This window comes from Heloderma suspectum, chromosome 1 (assembly GCF_057233095.1).
Source record: "Heloderma suspectum isolate Gila_16-S chromosome 1, 16-S_ref, whole genome shotgun sequence".
Taxonomy (NCBI): Eukaryota; Metazoa; Chordata; class Lepidosauria; order Squamata; family Helodermatidae; genus Heloderma; species Heloderma suspectum.
In genome coordinates this window covers 402,398,941-402,417,221 of record NC_139458.1, presented here as the reverse complement: position 1 = coordinate 402,417,221, position 18,281 = coordinate 402,398,941, and the positions used below count along the sequence as shown (strand labels likewise).

Sequence of the window (18,281 nt, the reverse complement as noted above, 5' to 3'; positions counted from 1 at the left end):
GCATACTGCCTCTGATACTGGAGATAACATGTAACTATCTTGACTAGTAGCCATAGACAGCCTTATCTCCAACAATTTGTCCAATCCCTTTTTCATGTCATCCACGTTGGTTACCATCACCTTGTGGTAGTGAATTCCATTTCAGGCAAGGGGATCTGCAGTGATGATAGATGAAAAGAACTCAGCTACTCTGCAGTCTCCTTATTCACCTCTAGTACTCCTTTAACTCCATTGTCATCCAATGGTCCAATTGCTTCCTTAGCCAGCTTCCTGCTTCAGATGTATTTAAATAATTATTTATTATTGTCCTTGATGTTAGCAATATGCTCCTCAAAATGCTTTTTTGCATTTCTTATTGTCTACTTGCTTTTCCTTTGTGTGTTTGTGTTCCTTTTTGTTCTCCTTATTTGGGCAAGACTTCCATTTTCTGAAGGAAGCCTAATTTTCTTTAATAGCATCCTTGACACTACTCGTTAACCATGATGGTGACCTCTTGGACTTTGTGCTCCCTTTCCTAACCTATGGTATACATTTTATCTGAGCTTCTGTCGTTATGGTTTTGAGAACCCTCCAAGCATTTTGGCGAGATGTAACCCTTTTGACTCTTCCTTTTAGCTTCCTTTTTACCAGTTCCCTCCTTTTAGAGAAGTTTCTTCTTTTGAAATTGTATGTGACTGCGTTGGACATCCTGGACAATTTTGCACTTAAATATAAATTAAATGTATGTATATTTAAATTACATTGGGTAGCACTATGGTCGCTGTTCCCAATTGGTTCAGTGACACTCACCTCTCACACTAGGTCCTGGGTGACACCATTTAAGATTAAGTCCAGGATTGCCTCCCCTGTGGTCGGTTCCATGAATAATTATTCTAGGGTGCAATCGATTTAAGGCAAGGGTGTCAAACCTCAGGCCCATGGACCTAAATCTGACCCTCTGGAGTTCCCCAGATGGCCCCACCACCATACGTACATGGGCATACATGGGGATTATTTGGTGTTCTCCCATCCAGCCATTGATCAGACCCAGATCTGCTTAATCTTCAGACCATGCCATGAGACCCCCTTCCCCCTTATATGTCTGTGTTGGGAGCAAACTGAGGGAGAACAGGAAGAGTTAAATCTCTTTAGAACTAAGCATGCAGATAACACTGTAGTAATTTTTTAAGGCTAAGGTGACAGCTCTTAACATTTCCATAGAGGGGGACCTCTGCTGTTAGCTCTGTGCAATTGTTGAATGCCCTGACAATGTGCTAATAGCCAACCGTGGACAGAAGGCCAAAGTCATTGTGCATGGCAGGGTAAGTGAATTACATTGTGAGCTGGCTTCTAAACAATATCTAGACAGGAAGACAATCAACATGCACACAGTGTTACAGTCTCTGAGCTGCTGAACAAGGCTGGGGAGTCTATATAAAACCACAGAACATAATAAACTATTGTATTCTATAAAACAGGTAGGTAGTGATTTGCACTTAGGGTGGCCATGTGTCCTACTTTAGAGGACAGTCCTCTATTTGCAGGCATCCTCTGTTTGAAGGGCTTAACTGGTTTAAAGTCAAGGAACCATAAGGAGGGAGAACAGGGGCCTCGAAGTTGCCCATCAGCAATTAGCACCTGGACAGCAGACTGAGCAGGTACAGGGATCACCTAAGTGAAGTGGGGAGGTATACTGGGTTTCTATTTAAATTACAGTAATTATTTCTTCATTATTTCTAGCAGCCATTCCTGCAGGCTGGGCTGAGGGGGAAGCCGGGCCATTCCACCAGCCCTACTGTGGAAGACTTAGAGCATTTCTACACCAGCCTAAAATCCCACAACTTTACTGGGGCTTTCTGCTTCCGTTTGAAATGCAGGATCACAGTGGGCTCCCAGTACACGCACTGGCCTCCCTCAGCCTTTTCCTCCTTATCTGCGTGTTCTACATGTTTCATTATGCAGCCACTAGATGGTGCTGTGGTCTAGCACCTCTTATTGCTGGATTTCCTCTTTTCATGAGGGAACTCAACGTGCCGTAATCTGATAGTTCATTATCTCCGATCTTTTAAAAAATGGGATAAAGGTTATTTAGTGTGGGAGATGCTCCAGAGGTTGACGGCATCATGTCAAGGTCCAGCAAACCTCTGTGAGTAACCAATCTCAACAACAGGACAAAAGCCTCGTGTGAAGAAGCCCATAATCTGCCCCTCCCCTCCCCTCCCCTCCCCTCCCCTCCCCTCCCCTCCCCATTCCTTTTTCCTTGTGTGTCGTCTTTTTTTATTGTAAACCTGTGGGCAGGAACTGTCTTGTTTTACTAATTATATGTAAACTGCTCTGGGAGCCTTTTTGGCTGAGAAGTGGGATAGAAATACTATCTATAAAGGAATACACAGCATTTGCATCTTGACATATTCATAAGCATATGCAAGTTTTATGCAAATCTGTGTCCTCTTTTGCCCTGTTTTTGGGGGAAGCATTTTGTCCCCTGTTTTGGTAAGGCTTAAGTGGCCACCCTATTTGTGGTAGATCCACAAGGGTTTCTGATTCTGAATTCTTTAACAACAGCAACAACAAAAGGCATTTTCTCCCCTCCACCTTGTTTTTTCTGAATTAGGTGGCTGAAACAGCTCGGGGGAAACCAGCAGTGGAGGTTTGTGTGAAAAGGGTCAGTGCTGAGCACGCACTTAGAGGCATCCTGTCCTGTAATTCTATATCCATCTTCTCTGCTATTTTCCCACCTGACTCAGGTTGGTAGGCCTCAGGCTTCTAGCAAAAAATACATAAAAGTTGATGCATTCTTGAGGTTTGCCCAGTCCTGCAATAAAAGGATCAAGTATCAGCATATAGGTTTTGAAATTATTTTTATTTTTTAAATTATTAATAATCTGTTTCATAATGTATTATTTATAATAAATAATAGAAACAAATATACATATTTAGCTAAATGGACTTATAACAAAGGGAAGAAAACACAATGTGACTGTACATATTATTAGCTATAACAGCATATCCCAAGCTGGCGCCCTCCAGATATGTTGGACTACAGCTCCCATCATCCATAACTAGCACAGTGGCTGCACATGCTGGTTGGGGATGATAGCAGTTGTAGTCCAACATCTGGCAGCTGCAAGGTTGGGGAAGGCTAAATAACATTCAGTATTCCAGATAATTTATAAATAATAGTTTTCCACACATACAACATCATATTTGAAAAGTTGGCACACTCAGTGTGTGTATAATATAAAGATATCATGCAACTACAATGCTAACTTCTCTTTTGCTTGTGTTATAGTGCCCCTTTCCAGAATTCTTGACTTAACAGTGTGATCTGGTGGATCAACTTGAACTGTAATAGGGCACATAGCTTATGCTATTACAGCCAAAGAAATGTGGATAGGGAGACATTTTTCTCCCTCATAATATTAGAACCTGGCGCCATCCCATGAAGCCGATTGGTGAGATATTCAGGACAGATAAAAGGAAAGACTTCTTCATACAGCGCATAGTTAAACTGTAGAATTCACTACCACACGATGTAATGATGGCCAACAATTTGGATGGCTTTAAAAGGGGGATGGACAAATTCCTGGAGGAAAAGGCTATCCGTGGCTACTACTCTTGATGGCTATAGGCTACCTACAGTAACACAGGCAGTAAGCGTATATAATCAATTGCTGTGGAACATAGGTGGGAGGGTGCTGTTGCATTGATGTCCTACTTGTGGGTTTCTAGCGGGCAGCTGTGTAAACAGACTAAATGCACCCTTGGTCTGATCCAGCAGGGATCTTCTTATGTTCTTATGAAAATTTCCTATTCTTGGTATCCTGTCATGGTCACCTTAACCATATATACAGATTAGCTCAGTGGTAGAGCTCCTGCTTTGCATGTAGAAGATCCCAGGTTCAATCCCTTACATCTCAAGGTAGAGAGGGGGGAAAACTACTATCTGAAACTTTGGAAAGTTGCTCCCAGTCGGTGTAGACAATATTGAACTAGATGGACCAGTGGCCTGTCTCTGTATGCTTCCTATGTTAACTAGGCAGATCCAAGGAGTAGCATAAGTGAAGCCCCCCCCCCCCCGCCCCCATATGACAGAAGCAGTCACACTCTGGCTAGTGTACCTGACCACATGAATTGAAAGCATACTCCAGAATGCTCTACAAAGGTGCCGTTTGTCTTGCGGGTATGCTATTCCTGCTCATACACGCTCCTCCCCAAAGCAATGGGTTAATGGATCTCTAAGTGTTCCATGGTTGCTGATGGGGAGGGAAAAGCCCAATCCTGCCCCATCCTTTGCAGAGGAAGACAGACATAATTAAATGATTTCCTTCTATGGTTAAATATAGTTGAGTTGGAATGAACCTAATTCGAATCAGATGGTGTCATGTGTCTGTTGTGGTGGCTAAGATGCTTGACTTCTTTCTGTTGTTCTTATGGTGCACGAGTAAATGACAGATGACCTTGAATGTGTGCGCAATGTGGGGAATGTAAGGATAAGGATAACAATGCAAAAGGGGCAAGTGGGAATAATGGGTGAGTGCAAAGGAAAAGGTTTGCTACAAGAGTTTGTATTTTCAAGATTAGGAAAAGACCTCAGATACCATGACACAAGGAGAACTGCCAACACTGTCAAACCAAATAAGCCACACATTGTCCTGGCGAGATGCTGGACTTAGATTGGCAACAGCTAGTGAGACGTTCACAACCACTGCATGTTTTTCCCAATCTTTACTCTCCTGCTGATTTCACTTCCCTTTTTCCAAACCCATTTCTGGGATAGCTAATGGGCTGTATATCTCAACATGCCACATGATGTAACGTGGAAACCTGGATTTTGCTTTATGTGCCAATTATGCAAATTAAGAAACATGTCCATTTGCTGTTTTAATTTTACTAACGAATTCTAGGTTGTTGGAGAAACGTATGTGCCAAAATGGCACATACACTATATAGAAGGCAAAGGAAAAGCTTTGGAGGGGGAATTAGTTCAGAAAACAATAGTATATGTCATAAGCAGGCAGAAGACTGCTCTCCCACCTCAGTTTCCTGTAGTCTCTGGATGTTTAGTAGATGCTGTCTGTTTGCAGAGCTGGTTCAAGTTTTTTGTTGGAGGTGGGGACTGCAGTGGTATTGTGGTAAATCCCCCATCCCCCAGCTAGTGTGAGGATTGCAGCTAAGCTCAGAGGGAACAGGGAAATCTGAAGTGGGGCAGTGGTGGTGGCGGCGACAGATGATGTCATCGTCCCTGATCATCAAAACGTCCTGGTGCTTCCACCCTGCAAGCCTTGGTTCCACTACACCACGGGACACCAAGGACAAATGAAAGGTGTCCCTGCATGAAACAAGGGTGCCCCAGACCCCCACATTATATTGCAGGGGATTCTAGGATTCAGTCCAAAGCCAGGAGGGATATAACAATCCAGACTAGTGCACTCCTGGCATGGATGCTCTTCAGTTGTGTCACTCCATGTGGTTGTCAAGTAGACTTGGTCCTGCTGCCAATATGGTTTCAGGCTTTCTGCCATAATCATTAGGACTAGAAAGCTTAGCTCCTGGGATTCTGCTCAGACCAGCAGATTTTCTTAGGCAGCTCATTAGCACAGAGCAAACACCAGCCCCTCACCCTGACCTCTTATCTGCCACTCAGGGCTGGTCTCTTTGTCGGTGGGTGGGGAATGAGACATTCATCCTGGGCATCACCTGGGAAGTGTCAGCAACCAGCAGCTGGATGCCACATGCCATGGCTGATCATACATGTGAATGGTCTGGCTGTTATAGACATTCCATACATGTTTTAGCTTTGTCATGATGGACTGAGTTGAGGCAATGGAATGGGAATGATGTTAGCAATTTGTACAGTAGGTGGCAGCATATCCTTCTGACAGCTTCTGCTAAGACACAGTGCTATTTGCATGTGGAAAGAGTTTTCCACAAGTGGATTAATCTACTGAAAGAGCTATGAGGCTAGGCTTTAAGAACCTGGCTGTTCAGGCGGGCATTTGGGGGTTGGTTAGGGTTTTTTAGAGCAGTGTTTTGTTGTTGTTGTTCAGTTGATTATGTAAATTTGTTATTAGTATCGTATGCCGCCTAGAGTGGCTGGGTAGCCAGCCAGATGGGCAGCTAATCAAATAAATAAATAAATTTATTTAGATGCCATTTTAAGCCCTTGGTCTTCCAGCAGGCAATGTAATCTTAATCTGTTGCTTTGATTACTAAATTTACGGCTGGCTCTTTAATATTGTAATGTTTCGATCTTTTATCTTAGGATATTTTCATTGTTATATTTATTGGTTTGGTTGTTACTTCATCATTTTGGGTTTCTAGGATTGCAAACTGCCCTGAGGGCATTTGCCACTTAGGCGGTATATCAATTCAATAAATAAAAACAAAATAAATAAATGTGGTAAAGGGCCACCATCACAACATGTAGATAGCAAAACATGCATTTTAAAAAAATAAAATCCCTCTCTCAAGCCATGTATGATGAAAAAATATAGTTCCATGATACCTTCAATGTGCTATGTTCTTTACAGACTTTATCTTGCATTTACAACAGCTCTACAAAGCAGGTCATAATTATACCTATTTTCTAGATGAAAAACAGAGACTGTGATTTGGCCAGAGCTGGCTCGACCTTGGGGGAGCTGGGGGTGGCGACGGCTGACAGGAAGCTCTGGCATGGGCTGGTCCATGAAGTCATGAAGAGTTGGAAGAGACTGACCGAATAAACAACAACAAAAATATTCCCTGGACCATACTAACTCCAAACAGAAAATTAGGTTGTGCAACTGTTTCATGTCTTTGTGGTCACAGTCATGGATGATGCTACAAATGCCTTTCAGTGTGGGATGCATCATCTGTGCATGTTGTTATAACATAAGAGCATGTCAGGACCAGGCTAGGTTCATGAGTGGCTGTACCTAAATCTAGACCTGGATGATGCGTTCTGCTGCTCACAGAGCCCTGAGGTCAGTAGCTGGTAGTACCGGAGCTGCTTTGTTGATCAAACAAGAGCTGGAGGTCGGCTCTCACGACTTATACCAGGTCTGACCAATCCAGAAGGTTCATATTGCCTACCAATCACAGGGGCAATGTTGTGTACCCTTATTCTCTTTGGTTTCTACAGTGAGCTCCGAGACATGAGCTCAGATTAGATTTGAGGCCGAGAGCAAGTGTTTAATAAACCAAGTGTACGTGCATAAATCACAAGGCGCCTATTAGCTAGCAATTCAAGTTGTGTGGCTAGCAAAGTGACGTGCCCACACCCTTGAGTTCCATTACGAGTTTCAGCGGCTCTAATGATATTGCATGGACCTTTGCACCTCTGACTCACCCACTGCATAAACACTAATAACTGGGGTGAAGTTAAATGAATGTTTACAAAGTTCTTGAATGAAAGTTGCTAATGAAATGCTGGTTCGGTGCTTTCACTTCTTCAGTCCAAGTTCTCCTTAATGAGGAGTTGGCGGAGCAGAGCATTGGTGGGAAAGAACCGGTGGGAGGAGAAGAAATTTAGCCGCTGCAGACTGATGTGACTCAGAGTTCCCATGAAAACATTTTCAGGGTGGATATTTGCCCAGGTCTTTAGATCCGGCCCTCCTGGGGTTCGAATGTGGTCTTCTGTGGCTCCCCAACTGGCCACATCCCCCTTGCCTGGCCAAACCGATCATGAGGTGGTTTCCTGGCTTTTGTGCAGTTTTTCCCCCCAATTCTAAAAAACTGAGATGCTTCTCCTAAGGCTTAGTTACTGGCAGTAACAGCTTTAGGCTGCAATCCTATGCATGTTTAGACAGAGAAAAGCCCTACAACTCCTAACATTCCCCAGCCAGCATGGCTAGCTGGGAAATGCTGGGAGTTGTAGGCCTTTTCTGTCTACACATGCATAGGATTGCAGCCTAAAGCTACAACATGTAGGATGTTTTTGTTTGTCTGTTGTATTTTTGGCCCCACCCCTTTTGCTTTCTGTCCCATCAACCATTGAAATGTGCCCCCCCCCGCCAGCTTCTCCAAAAGTGAATTCAGCCCTCGGACTGAAAGAGGTTCCCCACCCCTGAACAAAACCGTAGGAGAGACATTTTCAGTTCAGGGAGCAGGGATACTGACAGTCAGCGTGAGGAAATTCAGTCAGAAAATATCTGCGTTTTCATTTGTTGTCAGCACATACAGAAGCCGAGAGTTAACAGGGCTGACAATCCTTAGCAGGCAGCAAATTCACAGAGAAAGAGAAGGATCTTTGTTAGCAGTCCCCTTCCTGAATGCCCCTTTCTGCTGGAACCAAAGCCTGAGCAGGCATCACAAGCCCACACAGCTGGTTTCCTTGAGCTCCTCGGACAATACCTCCATGGTCTCCCTGGCGCTTGTGCTAATGACAGGGTTCAGCAGTCCCACACCACGAGGGATTCTAAGCGAGGTGATTGCGGATCAGAGCTGGGAGAACTGGCTTGGCTCCTCCAGGGATTGCAGTGGCCAGGTGTCCTGCCTTACAGAGGATAGCCCTCCATTTTGGAGAGCTGGCAGAGGACAGTCCTCTATTGGAAGGTGTCCTCAGTCTGATGGGTTGTTCAGTCCAAGTCTGGTTTAAACTAAAAAAAAAAAAAATCCATAAGGAGAGAGGGCAGAGGCCTTGAAGTTGCCCATCAAAAACATCTGGACAACAAACCAAACAGGCAGGCACACAGGTCACCTGGGCAATCTTGTCCACTATGGGGCAATGTGTGGTATTTCTATTTAAATTATAGTTATTATTTCTAAATTGGCACCTATACATATACATTTGCATATGCAAATCTTATGCAAACTGGTGTCCGCTTTTGCTCTTTTTTGGTGATGCAGTTCCTCTTTGGCAATGCATAAGTGGCTAGCCTAATGACAGGCTATTCATGTCAAATGAGTGTGTTAACAACCAGGAGCTAAAGATGTTGGCTGATTGCCTTTTAAAGGAAACAATGCAAGGGCTAAAGACAGAATTCTGATTTTTTTTTTTTTGCCCACCTCAGTCACTAGAGCTAAAACTCCTCATTCCAAAGACCTACCAAAAACCTACTAACCGATTCCATCCCTCGCTCCAGAAAGAAAATAATATCTTATTACAGCAAATTCCGCAGTTTCAAGGCTTGCACCTGGAGTCTCATGTTCTGAGCCTGGGGCCTAATCCACTTTGTTACCCGCTGTGTGTCACTAACCTTGTGGGGCTATGAACACAACATGCTAACCTCCACTCAGTGGTTGAGTGTGGGTTCTTTTGAACCGTGGGCTGTTTGTTGAACCATGGATTAGCGTGTTGTCTGAATGCAGCCAGGGTGGCTCATTAACCATGCGGTGTGGCTAATTTTCTTGAACGAGCCAGCTTGAGAACCCATGGTTGCTGTTGTGTTGTTCAGGGTGGTTATCAAGCCACGCTGCATGGTTAACAAGCCACCCTGGCTACGTTCACACAATACAATAACTCACTCTGTGGAAAACGTGCTGCCTTCAGACAACATGCTAACCCATGGTTCAACAAACAACCCACGGTTTAAAACAACACACACTCAACCAATGAGTGTGGGTTAGTGTGTTGTGTGAACAGTCCCACTGTGTTACCCACTGGGTGGTCCAGTACTTTAAGCATCATACCACACTGGGGCTGGATTCACACTTACCGCCTTTTTTCGCTTACAATGAGGTTTCACCGCCGGCCTTTCACACTACGCAGTAGCCGCCTCGAATTGGAACCGGAATTTCCCACTTCTGTGCTCCTGCTTTCAATACCCTAATATCCCGGTATTTCCCCTTAATGTGCTCTGATTTTCTGCTTTTGCTACCGTATCCGGTCGGAGTCCCCTCCCCTGCTTGTCCATAGGTGGCGGTGTTTGTATTTCCCTCCTGTCCAATCACAGCTCTCGACGGCCCCATGTCTTCTTCCAGCTACTGATCGCATAGCTTCCTCAGCAGCCCCCATTTCCTCAGCAACAAGCAAAGGGCTGGATGTGCATGTGCTTGTCTGATCTCGGAAACTAAGTGGGGTTGGTCCCAGTCAGTGCTTGTATGGGGAACTGCCTGGGAATCAGGCTTCCTGCACTGAGCAGGGGGTTGTTGTATCCCTTCAAATGAGATTGTTTTACCCCCTCCTATCCCCTGCTCTGGGTGTTGTTGTTTTTTTTTTTTAAATTAAGGCGTTATCCTCGCAGAATCGGGGCTTCTCCGCAATGTTTTTTTTTCTAATTCAGGCATGATCTTTGAAGATCATGCCTGAATTAGAAAAAAAAACATTGCGGAGAAGCCCCGATTCTGCGAGGATAACGCCTTAATTTTTAAAAAAACATCCTGAGCGGGGGATAGGAGGGGGTAAAACTTAATCTCATTTGAAGGGCTAGAACAACCCCCTGCTCAGTGCAGGAAGCCTGATTCCCAGGCGGTCGCCCATCCAACTACTGACTGGGGCTGACCCCCCTTAGCATCCGAGATCAGACAAGCGCGCGCAGGAAAACAGCACAGCGCTCGAGTGTGAACTGAGCTCACGCATTCGATGAAGCACTGAAACAGGGAAAATGGGTGAGTGTCAATAACCACGTTTTAATGCGAGAGCATTTAACCCAACGGGACATCAAATTCATTGCGATGGCGGGCGCAATGTAGATCGGCCCTGACTCTTTGACCTTGCTGGGTCAGCAGATCAGGGTGTTTGTATGTCTAATAATCAGCTGAGCAGGGGAAGATCATGGAGAGATTGAGATGTTAACCTTAGCTTTACTATGATCTATACACACACATATAATCTTCCTTTTAACTTTAAAAGAATGTGCCTATCTCAGGTGCTCCTCGTCTCTCTCTCTCTCTCTCTCTGTATGCATGTAAATCCCTGCCTGTGTGCAGACTCATATTGGAGAAGCCAGCCATTCTGAAATCCTGATCCTAAAACACTCAGGGCTTTAAAGTTCATCAGCAGCACTTTGAATGTAGCCAGAAAAAAATTGCAAGCCAGGGCAGCTTTTCAAGAAGGGAATTGCATACTTCCTGGTAACTATCCTCTTGGATGAATTGCAGTTTCCAAAGACTCCTCAAAAGTGGCCCTGTGTAGAGTACATTGCAAGAATCCAATGTGATGTAATGAAGGCATGTGTCACCCCAGTGAGTTCTGCATTCTCCAGGACTGGGCATAGTTAGCACACCAGCATCAGCTGGGCAGAGGCATTCCTGGCCATAGCTGAGACCACATCTGGAGGGCATCTTGTTGGTGAAGGCTAATGCAGATGTTAAATAGCATGGGGGCAAGATAGCACCCCAAGGGTCAAACAGGAGTCCCCCAGCACCATTTTCTGAAGTTGGCCTTCCAGCAAGGACCAAAGCCACCATAACACTATGCCCACAAGCTGCAACCCTGTATGCCAGCCCGGTAGGATACCATGGTCAGTAGTATTAAAAGCCGCTGAGAGATCCAGCAGAACCAGCATGGTCACACATACCCTTGTTCAGTTCTCAGTGTAGGTCATCCTCCAAGGTGACCAAGGCCTTCTCAGTCCCAAAACCAGGCCTAAACCCAGATTGAAATAGAACTAAATAATCCATTTCATCCAGCAAACCCTGGAGGTGAGAAACAGCAATTATCAGCCAATGTGGTGTTATCACCAAAACTGATGGGGGGGGGGGGACTTTTGATGTGATGAACCAAAAGTGGTTTCAAAATCTGATGTCAAAGTAGTAAAGATTTCAATTGCTCACATTCTCTCCCTTTTGTATTATCTCTCTTTTTGAAGCTTTTTCTAGATGTGCTGTTTTGGACAGATGGGCATATACTGGAACATCTGTAAGAATAGTTGACCACATCCAAATCCCCTGGAATGCAGTTGGTAATTTGAGGACCACAAAAGTGGCTAAATGATCAGCCCTGAGTAAGACTGTTGTGTAGTATGTAAAAAGAACTTTGAAATCATTAAATATTAGGATAAAAATAGTAGCCTTTGTTCTTGACATGCTCATTGATTTTAGCATTTATGGTTCATTTTTACATCACCCCCATCTGCCATCTGGCCTAGATGACAAGTGAATCTGAGGTCTAACAGATCAAATCCTCTGATCCCTATAATGGGATTTTCCTAAACCCCAGATTATGCCACTGCCCAGATAGAAGCGAAAGCAAATACAACTGGGCTATTTGGCATTTTACATCTTAGCATGAGCATTTTAAGATTATAGTCAGAAGCTAAAACAACCATTTTATGCTGAGGCTCTAAAATAAAACTGCTTCCACATATCTGCAATGGGGTTTTGTGGGGGGAGGGGGATTCAAAGGCAGAAGTTGGAGTTTCTAGACATACTTGAGTCCTGGCATATCTCATTTTAGAAATGAAGTACTGATGTTGGATTTGGACCTCAAAGATCTGGCATGTGAGAGAGAAGATATATGCTGTTGTTATGTTATATTTTTATGTTTCCACTGATAAAAGTACAGCCTTGTAATGTCAGATTAAGCCTTAATTCTGTGATGCATAGGTAACTTTAATTATTTCTGTACATATAAATTCAACATCCATTCAGATCTGCTGATATCCCTTCCAGAAACTCTTTGGGCTGCCTCATGCTGCCCCTCTGCCCCAGTGCATAGCCTAAATTCACAGTGTATATGTGTGTACAGGAAGTAACGTGAAATACGCACGTGTAGATTGTCACATGATTGTCATACCTGCATATATTTTGATGCAAATAAGTACATTGGGAAGCTATGCTTAGTTATAGCTTCTTATTATATGTGGCCCATGTATGCACAGCACAGAGGAAAATACATGTAATTTATCACATGGAGACTCAAGTCTGCCCAGACATCTAGCACCCCACCCTACCCGTTTCAGATACGCGGGGTAGGCTGTTGTTACTACTCAGTGTTACTCCCATACACAGATACCTTTGCTTTATTACTCCTGTAGATATTCCACAGCTGGGCCATAATACTGAAAAGGTATTCTGGGAATGAGCCAAAGTGAGTTCTGTCTCACATCTCAAATATCTCACAGGTCTGTTGTGAGTGTGCTTTGTACACTTACAGTGTGAACCTATGCATGTTTATTGTGTTGAACCGTGATCAGTGGGGCTTACTTACAGGTAAGTGTACCTAGGATTGCAGCCTTACAGTGCTATCCTAGACATGTCTACTCAGAAGTAAGCTCTATTGAGTTCAGTGGGGCTTATCCCTAAGTGAGTGACAGCAGCCTTATCAGTGTGTGACGCATTCTAATATTTTTTTTTTACTTTCTAATAATTTTTTTACTTACCACCAGCATGTGCCGTAGCTGTTGTCAAAAACGAATGAACAAAGTGAACTTTTAGTGCCTGTGGTTTATATTTAATTATCATGTACTTATTTCACAATTACATGAATGCGCCACTCGAGCATAAGGAAAATAGAAAGCTGCCTTATACGTTGGTCCATCTAGCCCAGTTTTGTCAACACTGACTGGCAGCTACTCTCCAGAGTTTGAGGCAGAGATTTTTTCAGCGTTACCTGGAGTTTGTGGAGATGAAACTGGGACCTTCTGCATGCAAACAATGCGCTCTAACACTGAGCCACAGACCCTCCCTTCATCATCATCAGGCCATGAGATCAGGCAGTAAACTGAGCAAGTATTAGAATGCCACTGAGAAATCGCAATGGCTTGTTTTACTGTTAATACGCAGTGCACCATCTATCCGTTTCACAGCGTCTTTTAGGGTGAAAAAAGCCCTAAAAAGCTCTGCTGGCTGGGGCATGCTGGGAGTTGTAGGACTTTTTTCTGTCTAAACATGCATAGGATTTCACTCTTATAGACAGTGAACTGGCACCCTATCAGCGATTCCGGAGGGGCAGTGAGTCCATTCTGGGTTTCAGTCAGAACCAGCCGGTACTTTAAAGGAGCGATCCCAGGCGCCGAACCCAATTGGCGGCCAGAGTTCAGCACCTTGGCCAGCTCCTTTAAAGTACCGGCTGCCTCTGACTGAAACCCAGCTTGGATTCACAGACCCACCGCAATCGGAGCCACCGGCCTCCACTGGAACGGGGAGACGAAGAACCCGGCTGCCTAAGGGCAGCGCTGTATCCAATGTCAGCCCTACTCACGAGCAGACCCACTGAAATGGATGGGACTGAAGTGGGACCCGCTGCGGACGCGAGACAACCCGCAACCCCCAAGCTCGCGCAAAAAGCTAAAAACAAAACAGAACAAAAGATCGAGGAGCTTCTCGGCAGCCGAGCGATCGGATTTCCCGGGCTGGCCTCGCGCGAGGGGCGAGCCGGCGGCCAATCAGAGGCCCGCAAGGCCTCCTCGCGCCCCTCGCGCCCCCTTAGGACCGCCCTTCTTTGTTGCGGCGCCCAATGGGGAGGCTCCGAGCGTCGGCGGCCGCCGGGTAACATGGTTACACGGCAGGGAGCAACGCGGGATCGTGGAGCATGGGCTGAGGCGCGGAGGGCGCGCGAGGCAGCCGCAGCGGCAGCAGCAGCCGCCGCCGCCCGCGGGGTCTCCGGTGCAATGAATCCCGCCGCGGCCAGGTGAGGCTGGCGGCGGAGCAAGGAGCGGGTGGATGGGCGGGGTCCTGGGGGGTCGGCGGGGCGCCGTCGCCGTGCAAGGAGGGCGGGCGCGGGCGCGCAGGCAGGCGCCCCTTCCCTCCCTCCCTCCCTCCCTCGCTCGCTCGCTCGCTCCCGCACGCATCCCAGATCGCCGCCGGTCTCCCGCGATCAGGCCGTCGGCGGGGTGGCCCGCAGCCTCCCGACTCGCCCCAGCCCGTTTGCCGCATGCCGGCCCGCCCGCCCGCTCGCTGCCGGGCTGCGCTGAGCTGTGAGCCGCGGAAGAGCGAGGCGCGGGGCGCGCGGAGGCGAGGCGGGAGCCCCTCTCGGGGCCGGAGCTCTCGGCGCGGCGGCCCGCCCGCGCTTGCCCCTGCCCGCGCTTCGGCCCCCCGTCTCCCGCGCGTTCCGAGCGCCGCGCCGGGCCCCAGGCGGGAGCCAGGCGCGGCGGTCCGGCGGCGTCCGGCAGCGCGGCGGGCGGGTTGGCGCGAGCCCGGGGCAGCGTCACGGGCGACGAGGGGCCCGGCGCCCGGCGGCGGGCTCGCGGCCCCTGCCGCGTGGCGGTGCTCCGAGGTGGCATGAATTGCAGCGTCGGATCTCTCCGGGCTGCCGGCGCCCCCTGGGAAAAGCAGCCCCGCGGGAGCCTGGCGAAGAGCGGGATCGCATGGCCCCTTCCCGCCTGGCTGACAGGTGGGCCGGGTAAGCGCCAGCGCCGATCACTGCCCTTCTATTGTTTGCGGGATCCGGCTGACAGCAGGAGTGCGTGCGCGCGTGGGTGGGGGAGCCCGACGTGCGCCAGCGCCCTTGGCTCTGCAGGGGCCCCGCGGAGCAGGCGGGAGACTCGGGGCTTCGCCTAGCCTTTCTGTGACGCCGACCTTCTCCGGCTGACACGTGTGTCGTCTTCCCTTCTCGGCTGTCCCTTCAGATTCTGCCTGCACGAGGAGAGCCCCGCCGGTGATCCGCTGCTCGTCCGCTGCTAGCAAGCAACTTCATGTCGGCCTGAGTCCTTGGGCAGGAGAGGGAGGGGGGCGGGCCGGCGGGCGGGCGGGCTGGCAATGGAGGGGGTGACCCTGCTGGGGTGTTGAAGCGCCCGCCTTTCCTGCCCTGCTCCGGACCGCTGGTTCCTTTTTTGAGCTCACGATGACGGGATCGGGCCCCAATGCTTCCCGCAGCCCCCACCCCAAAGGAGACAAAGGGGGCCGTTCCAGGAGCTCCCATGCTCGGCCGATCAATATCGCCAACAACGGGGGCTCGGAAGAGGAGGACAAGGATGGAGGGGTGGCGTTCTTCGTCAACAAAAGTGGCTTTCCGATCGACGGGCAAACCTGGGAAAGGATGTGGGGGCACGTGGCAAAGGTGCACCCTTCAGGCAGAGAGATGGTAGAGACCATAAGGAATGCTACTTTCCTCGCAAAAGTAAGTTCTGTCCAGCGCTTTCCACCTCCAAGTCCTTATTTCTCTGCCTAAGGTGGCCAAATACTCCAGCCCAGGTTTCCCCAACCTGGCGCCCTCCAGCTGTTTTGGACTACAACTCCCATAAGTCAGGGATTATGGGAGTTGTGGTCCAAAATTTCAGGAGGATACCAGGTTGGGGAAGGCTGCTCTAGCCAGAGTGGGTGAATTGAGCTCCTTGGCATGTATTTGCTTGTTTGCATAGTCGTTTCTGTTTTCCAGATTGATGGTTTCAAAGAACTAGGGGTTGTTGGGTCCCGCCGTCCTCTATTGCAAGGAGAAGAGTAACCGGAAGGAAGGGCAGGCATAGGAATGGGGTGAAGGTAAAAGTCAAACATCTTGTCCAGTAAACACTGAGGCTTTGATCTGCCTCCTCCAGTTTCTGAGATTTGGCAGCACTCCACATGTTAAGGCTTTTTCTTTACAGCCATGAGGACTAGAAAGTTGCTTAAAAAAAAGTTGAAACCAAGTATCTCAGGATACCAAATTCTATGCACATCTGGAGTGCTAGAATATTCCCAGCTCTCATTATCCTTGTTTTAGCAGGCCCTTGAGACCTCTCTAAATGTAGCCCAGCAGCTGCTCATCGTTTTCCTTGGGGGAAATATCTGTTGTTGTTCAGTCGTTAAGTCATGTCCGACTCTTCGAGACCCCATGGACCATAGCACGCTAGGCCTTCCTGTCCTCCGCTCTCTCCCGGAGCGTGCTCAAGTTCATGAAATATCTGTAGTTGCATATTATAGTTGAGACCCAAGGCAGTAACAGCTACACAGTCATCTGGGCATGTCCATATGAAGTGCTTAATTTGAGCAGCTAATCACTTTTTGCCCGTTTGAAAATGTTGGGTCTTGCTATTTGCTTCCAGGAACAGTTGTAAAAGTTTGCAGTTCTCGGCTAACAGCTCTTATGCTGCGATGAAATCACAAGTGGTATGACAGCAGCAGTTTGGCAGGGAAAAAGGGCTTTGCTGGGAAGTGCGTTGAATGTGGGATTTGATATGGTAGAATTAGAAGTCTCTGTACTAACCTACAAACCAGTTGGTGTAAATTCTCAGCCTCTTCCGCTCTGACTGGCTGTCCCAAGGTTGTTACTTGTCCCGTATACTTACAGCACACAGCTGTCTTCTTACCAGGTCAGGCTATTTCTCCATCTAGTCCAATATTGTGTACTCTGATTGGCAGTTGCTCTCCAGGGTTTCTTTTCCCATCACGTGATACTTGAGATCCTTTTTTACTGGAGATGCCGAGGATTGAACCTGGGACTTTCTGCATGCAAAGTAAGCGCTCTACCACTGAGCTACATCCTTCCCCACTTGGTGTTCCAAGGGCAGCCTCCCCCAACCAGGTGCCCTTCCAGCAGTGGCATAGGGGAGTCAGGGCTTGCAGGAATGCAGCCTTGACACTTCTTGATTAGCAGGGACGCTGATGTCATCTGCCACCCCCCTCAGAATCCCCTGTTCTCTCTGAGCTTAGCTGTAATCCTCACAGTAGCTGGGGGTGGAAAGGGACTTTCTTGTACCCTGTTGTAATGCAAAGCATTTTGTGGTGGCTTGGTCTTGAATGGGCAGTTAAGACCCGTTTGCTTTACAAAAGACCTGCTCCTGGTGGAGATGAAAATGGCTAGAAGTGGTTTGTTAATATAGATCAATTCAGCTGCCTGCATTTTTCCGACTCTCCTTGGGGTTGCGGTTATGGGAAACTGTCACGATGAGAGATGAATGCCCGCTGCACGTCAACATTTGCCACTATACCACTGCCTTCCAGATGTTTTGGTGTACAATTCCCAGAGTTCCTGACCATTGGCCATGCTGCCTGGGGCTGATGGGAGTTGTAGTACAAAACATTTGGAGGGCACACAGCGGGGGAAGGCTATCCTACAGGCTGCCCACATGCCAGAATTGAAGAGGGGCAAGCAGAGACTGTTGAGTAGCCATTGGTGATGGGAGGAGAAGAAGCGGCATATTGGATTTGGCATGACTGAAGTAGCTTGCAGATCCCATCTTGAGGAACAGTGTCACAGACCTAATACTCTGTCATTAAGGCAATATAGTGCTCAAAGGTGGATTCATGATTCTTGGAGGTTTGGACCCAAAGAACATTGTAGACCCCACATACCCCCTGTTAGGAATTGTTTGGAAAAATGTATTCAAATGTCTTCTAGGGGTTGGCTCAGGCATTTGGCAATAGCTCGGGGTAACGTATGGGAAGTAGCAGCTGTATTCATCATCACAGCAGATCAGATATTAAGGGTTTGATCCAGATATAGATACACATCCCCATTGTACTAAGGGTGCAATCCTATGCATGTTTAGACAGAACAAAGTCCTACAACTGCCAGCATT

The 18,281-nt window shown here is 47.4% G+C and overlaps 2 protein-coding genes across 2 annotated transcripts in view; both read left to right on the top strand.

Annotated features, from left to right (window-relative positions):
- FLVCR1 (FLVCR choline and heme transporter 1) overlaps positions 1-11,904 on the top strand; it is a 36,926-nt gene extending 25,022 nt beyond the window's left edge. The window contains exon 10 of the mRNA XM_084828829.1: positions 11,715-11,904. Within this exon, the coding sequence (XP_084684955.1) occupies positions 11,715-11,768 (54 nt within the window). The 3' untranslated portion in view covers positions 11,769-11,904. The remainder of the gene's footprint in view (positions 1-11,714) is intronic.
- A 3,724-nt stretch (positions 11,905-15,628) lies between these two features.
- Positions 15,629-18,281, top strand: part of VASH2 (vasohibin 2) — a 60,870-nt gene continuing 58,217 nt past the window's right edge. The window contains exon 1 of the mRNA XM_084828826.1: positions 15,629-15,904. Coding sequence (XP_084684952.1) covers positions 15,629-15,904 — 276 coding nt within the window. The remainder of the gene's footprint in view (positions 15,905-18,281) is intronic.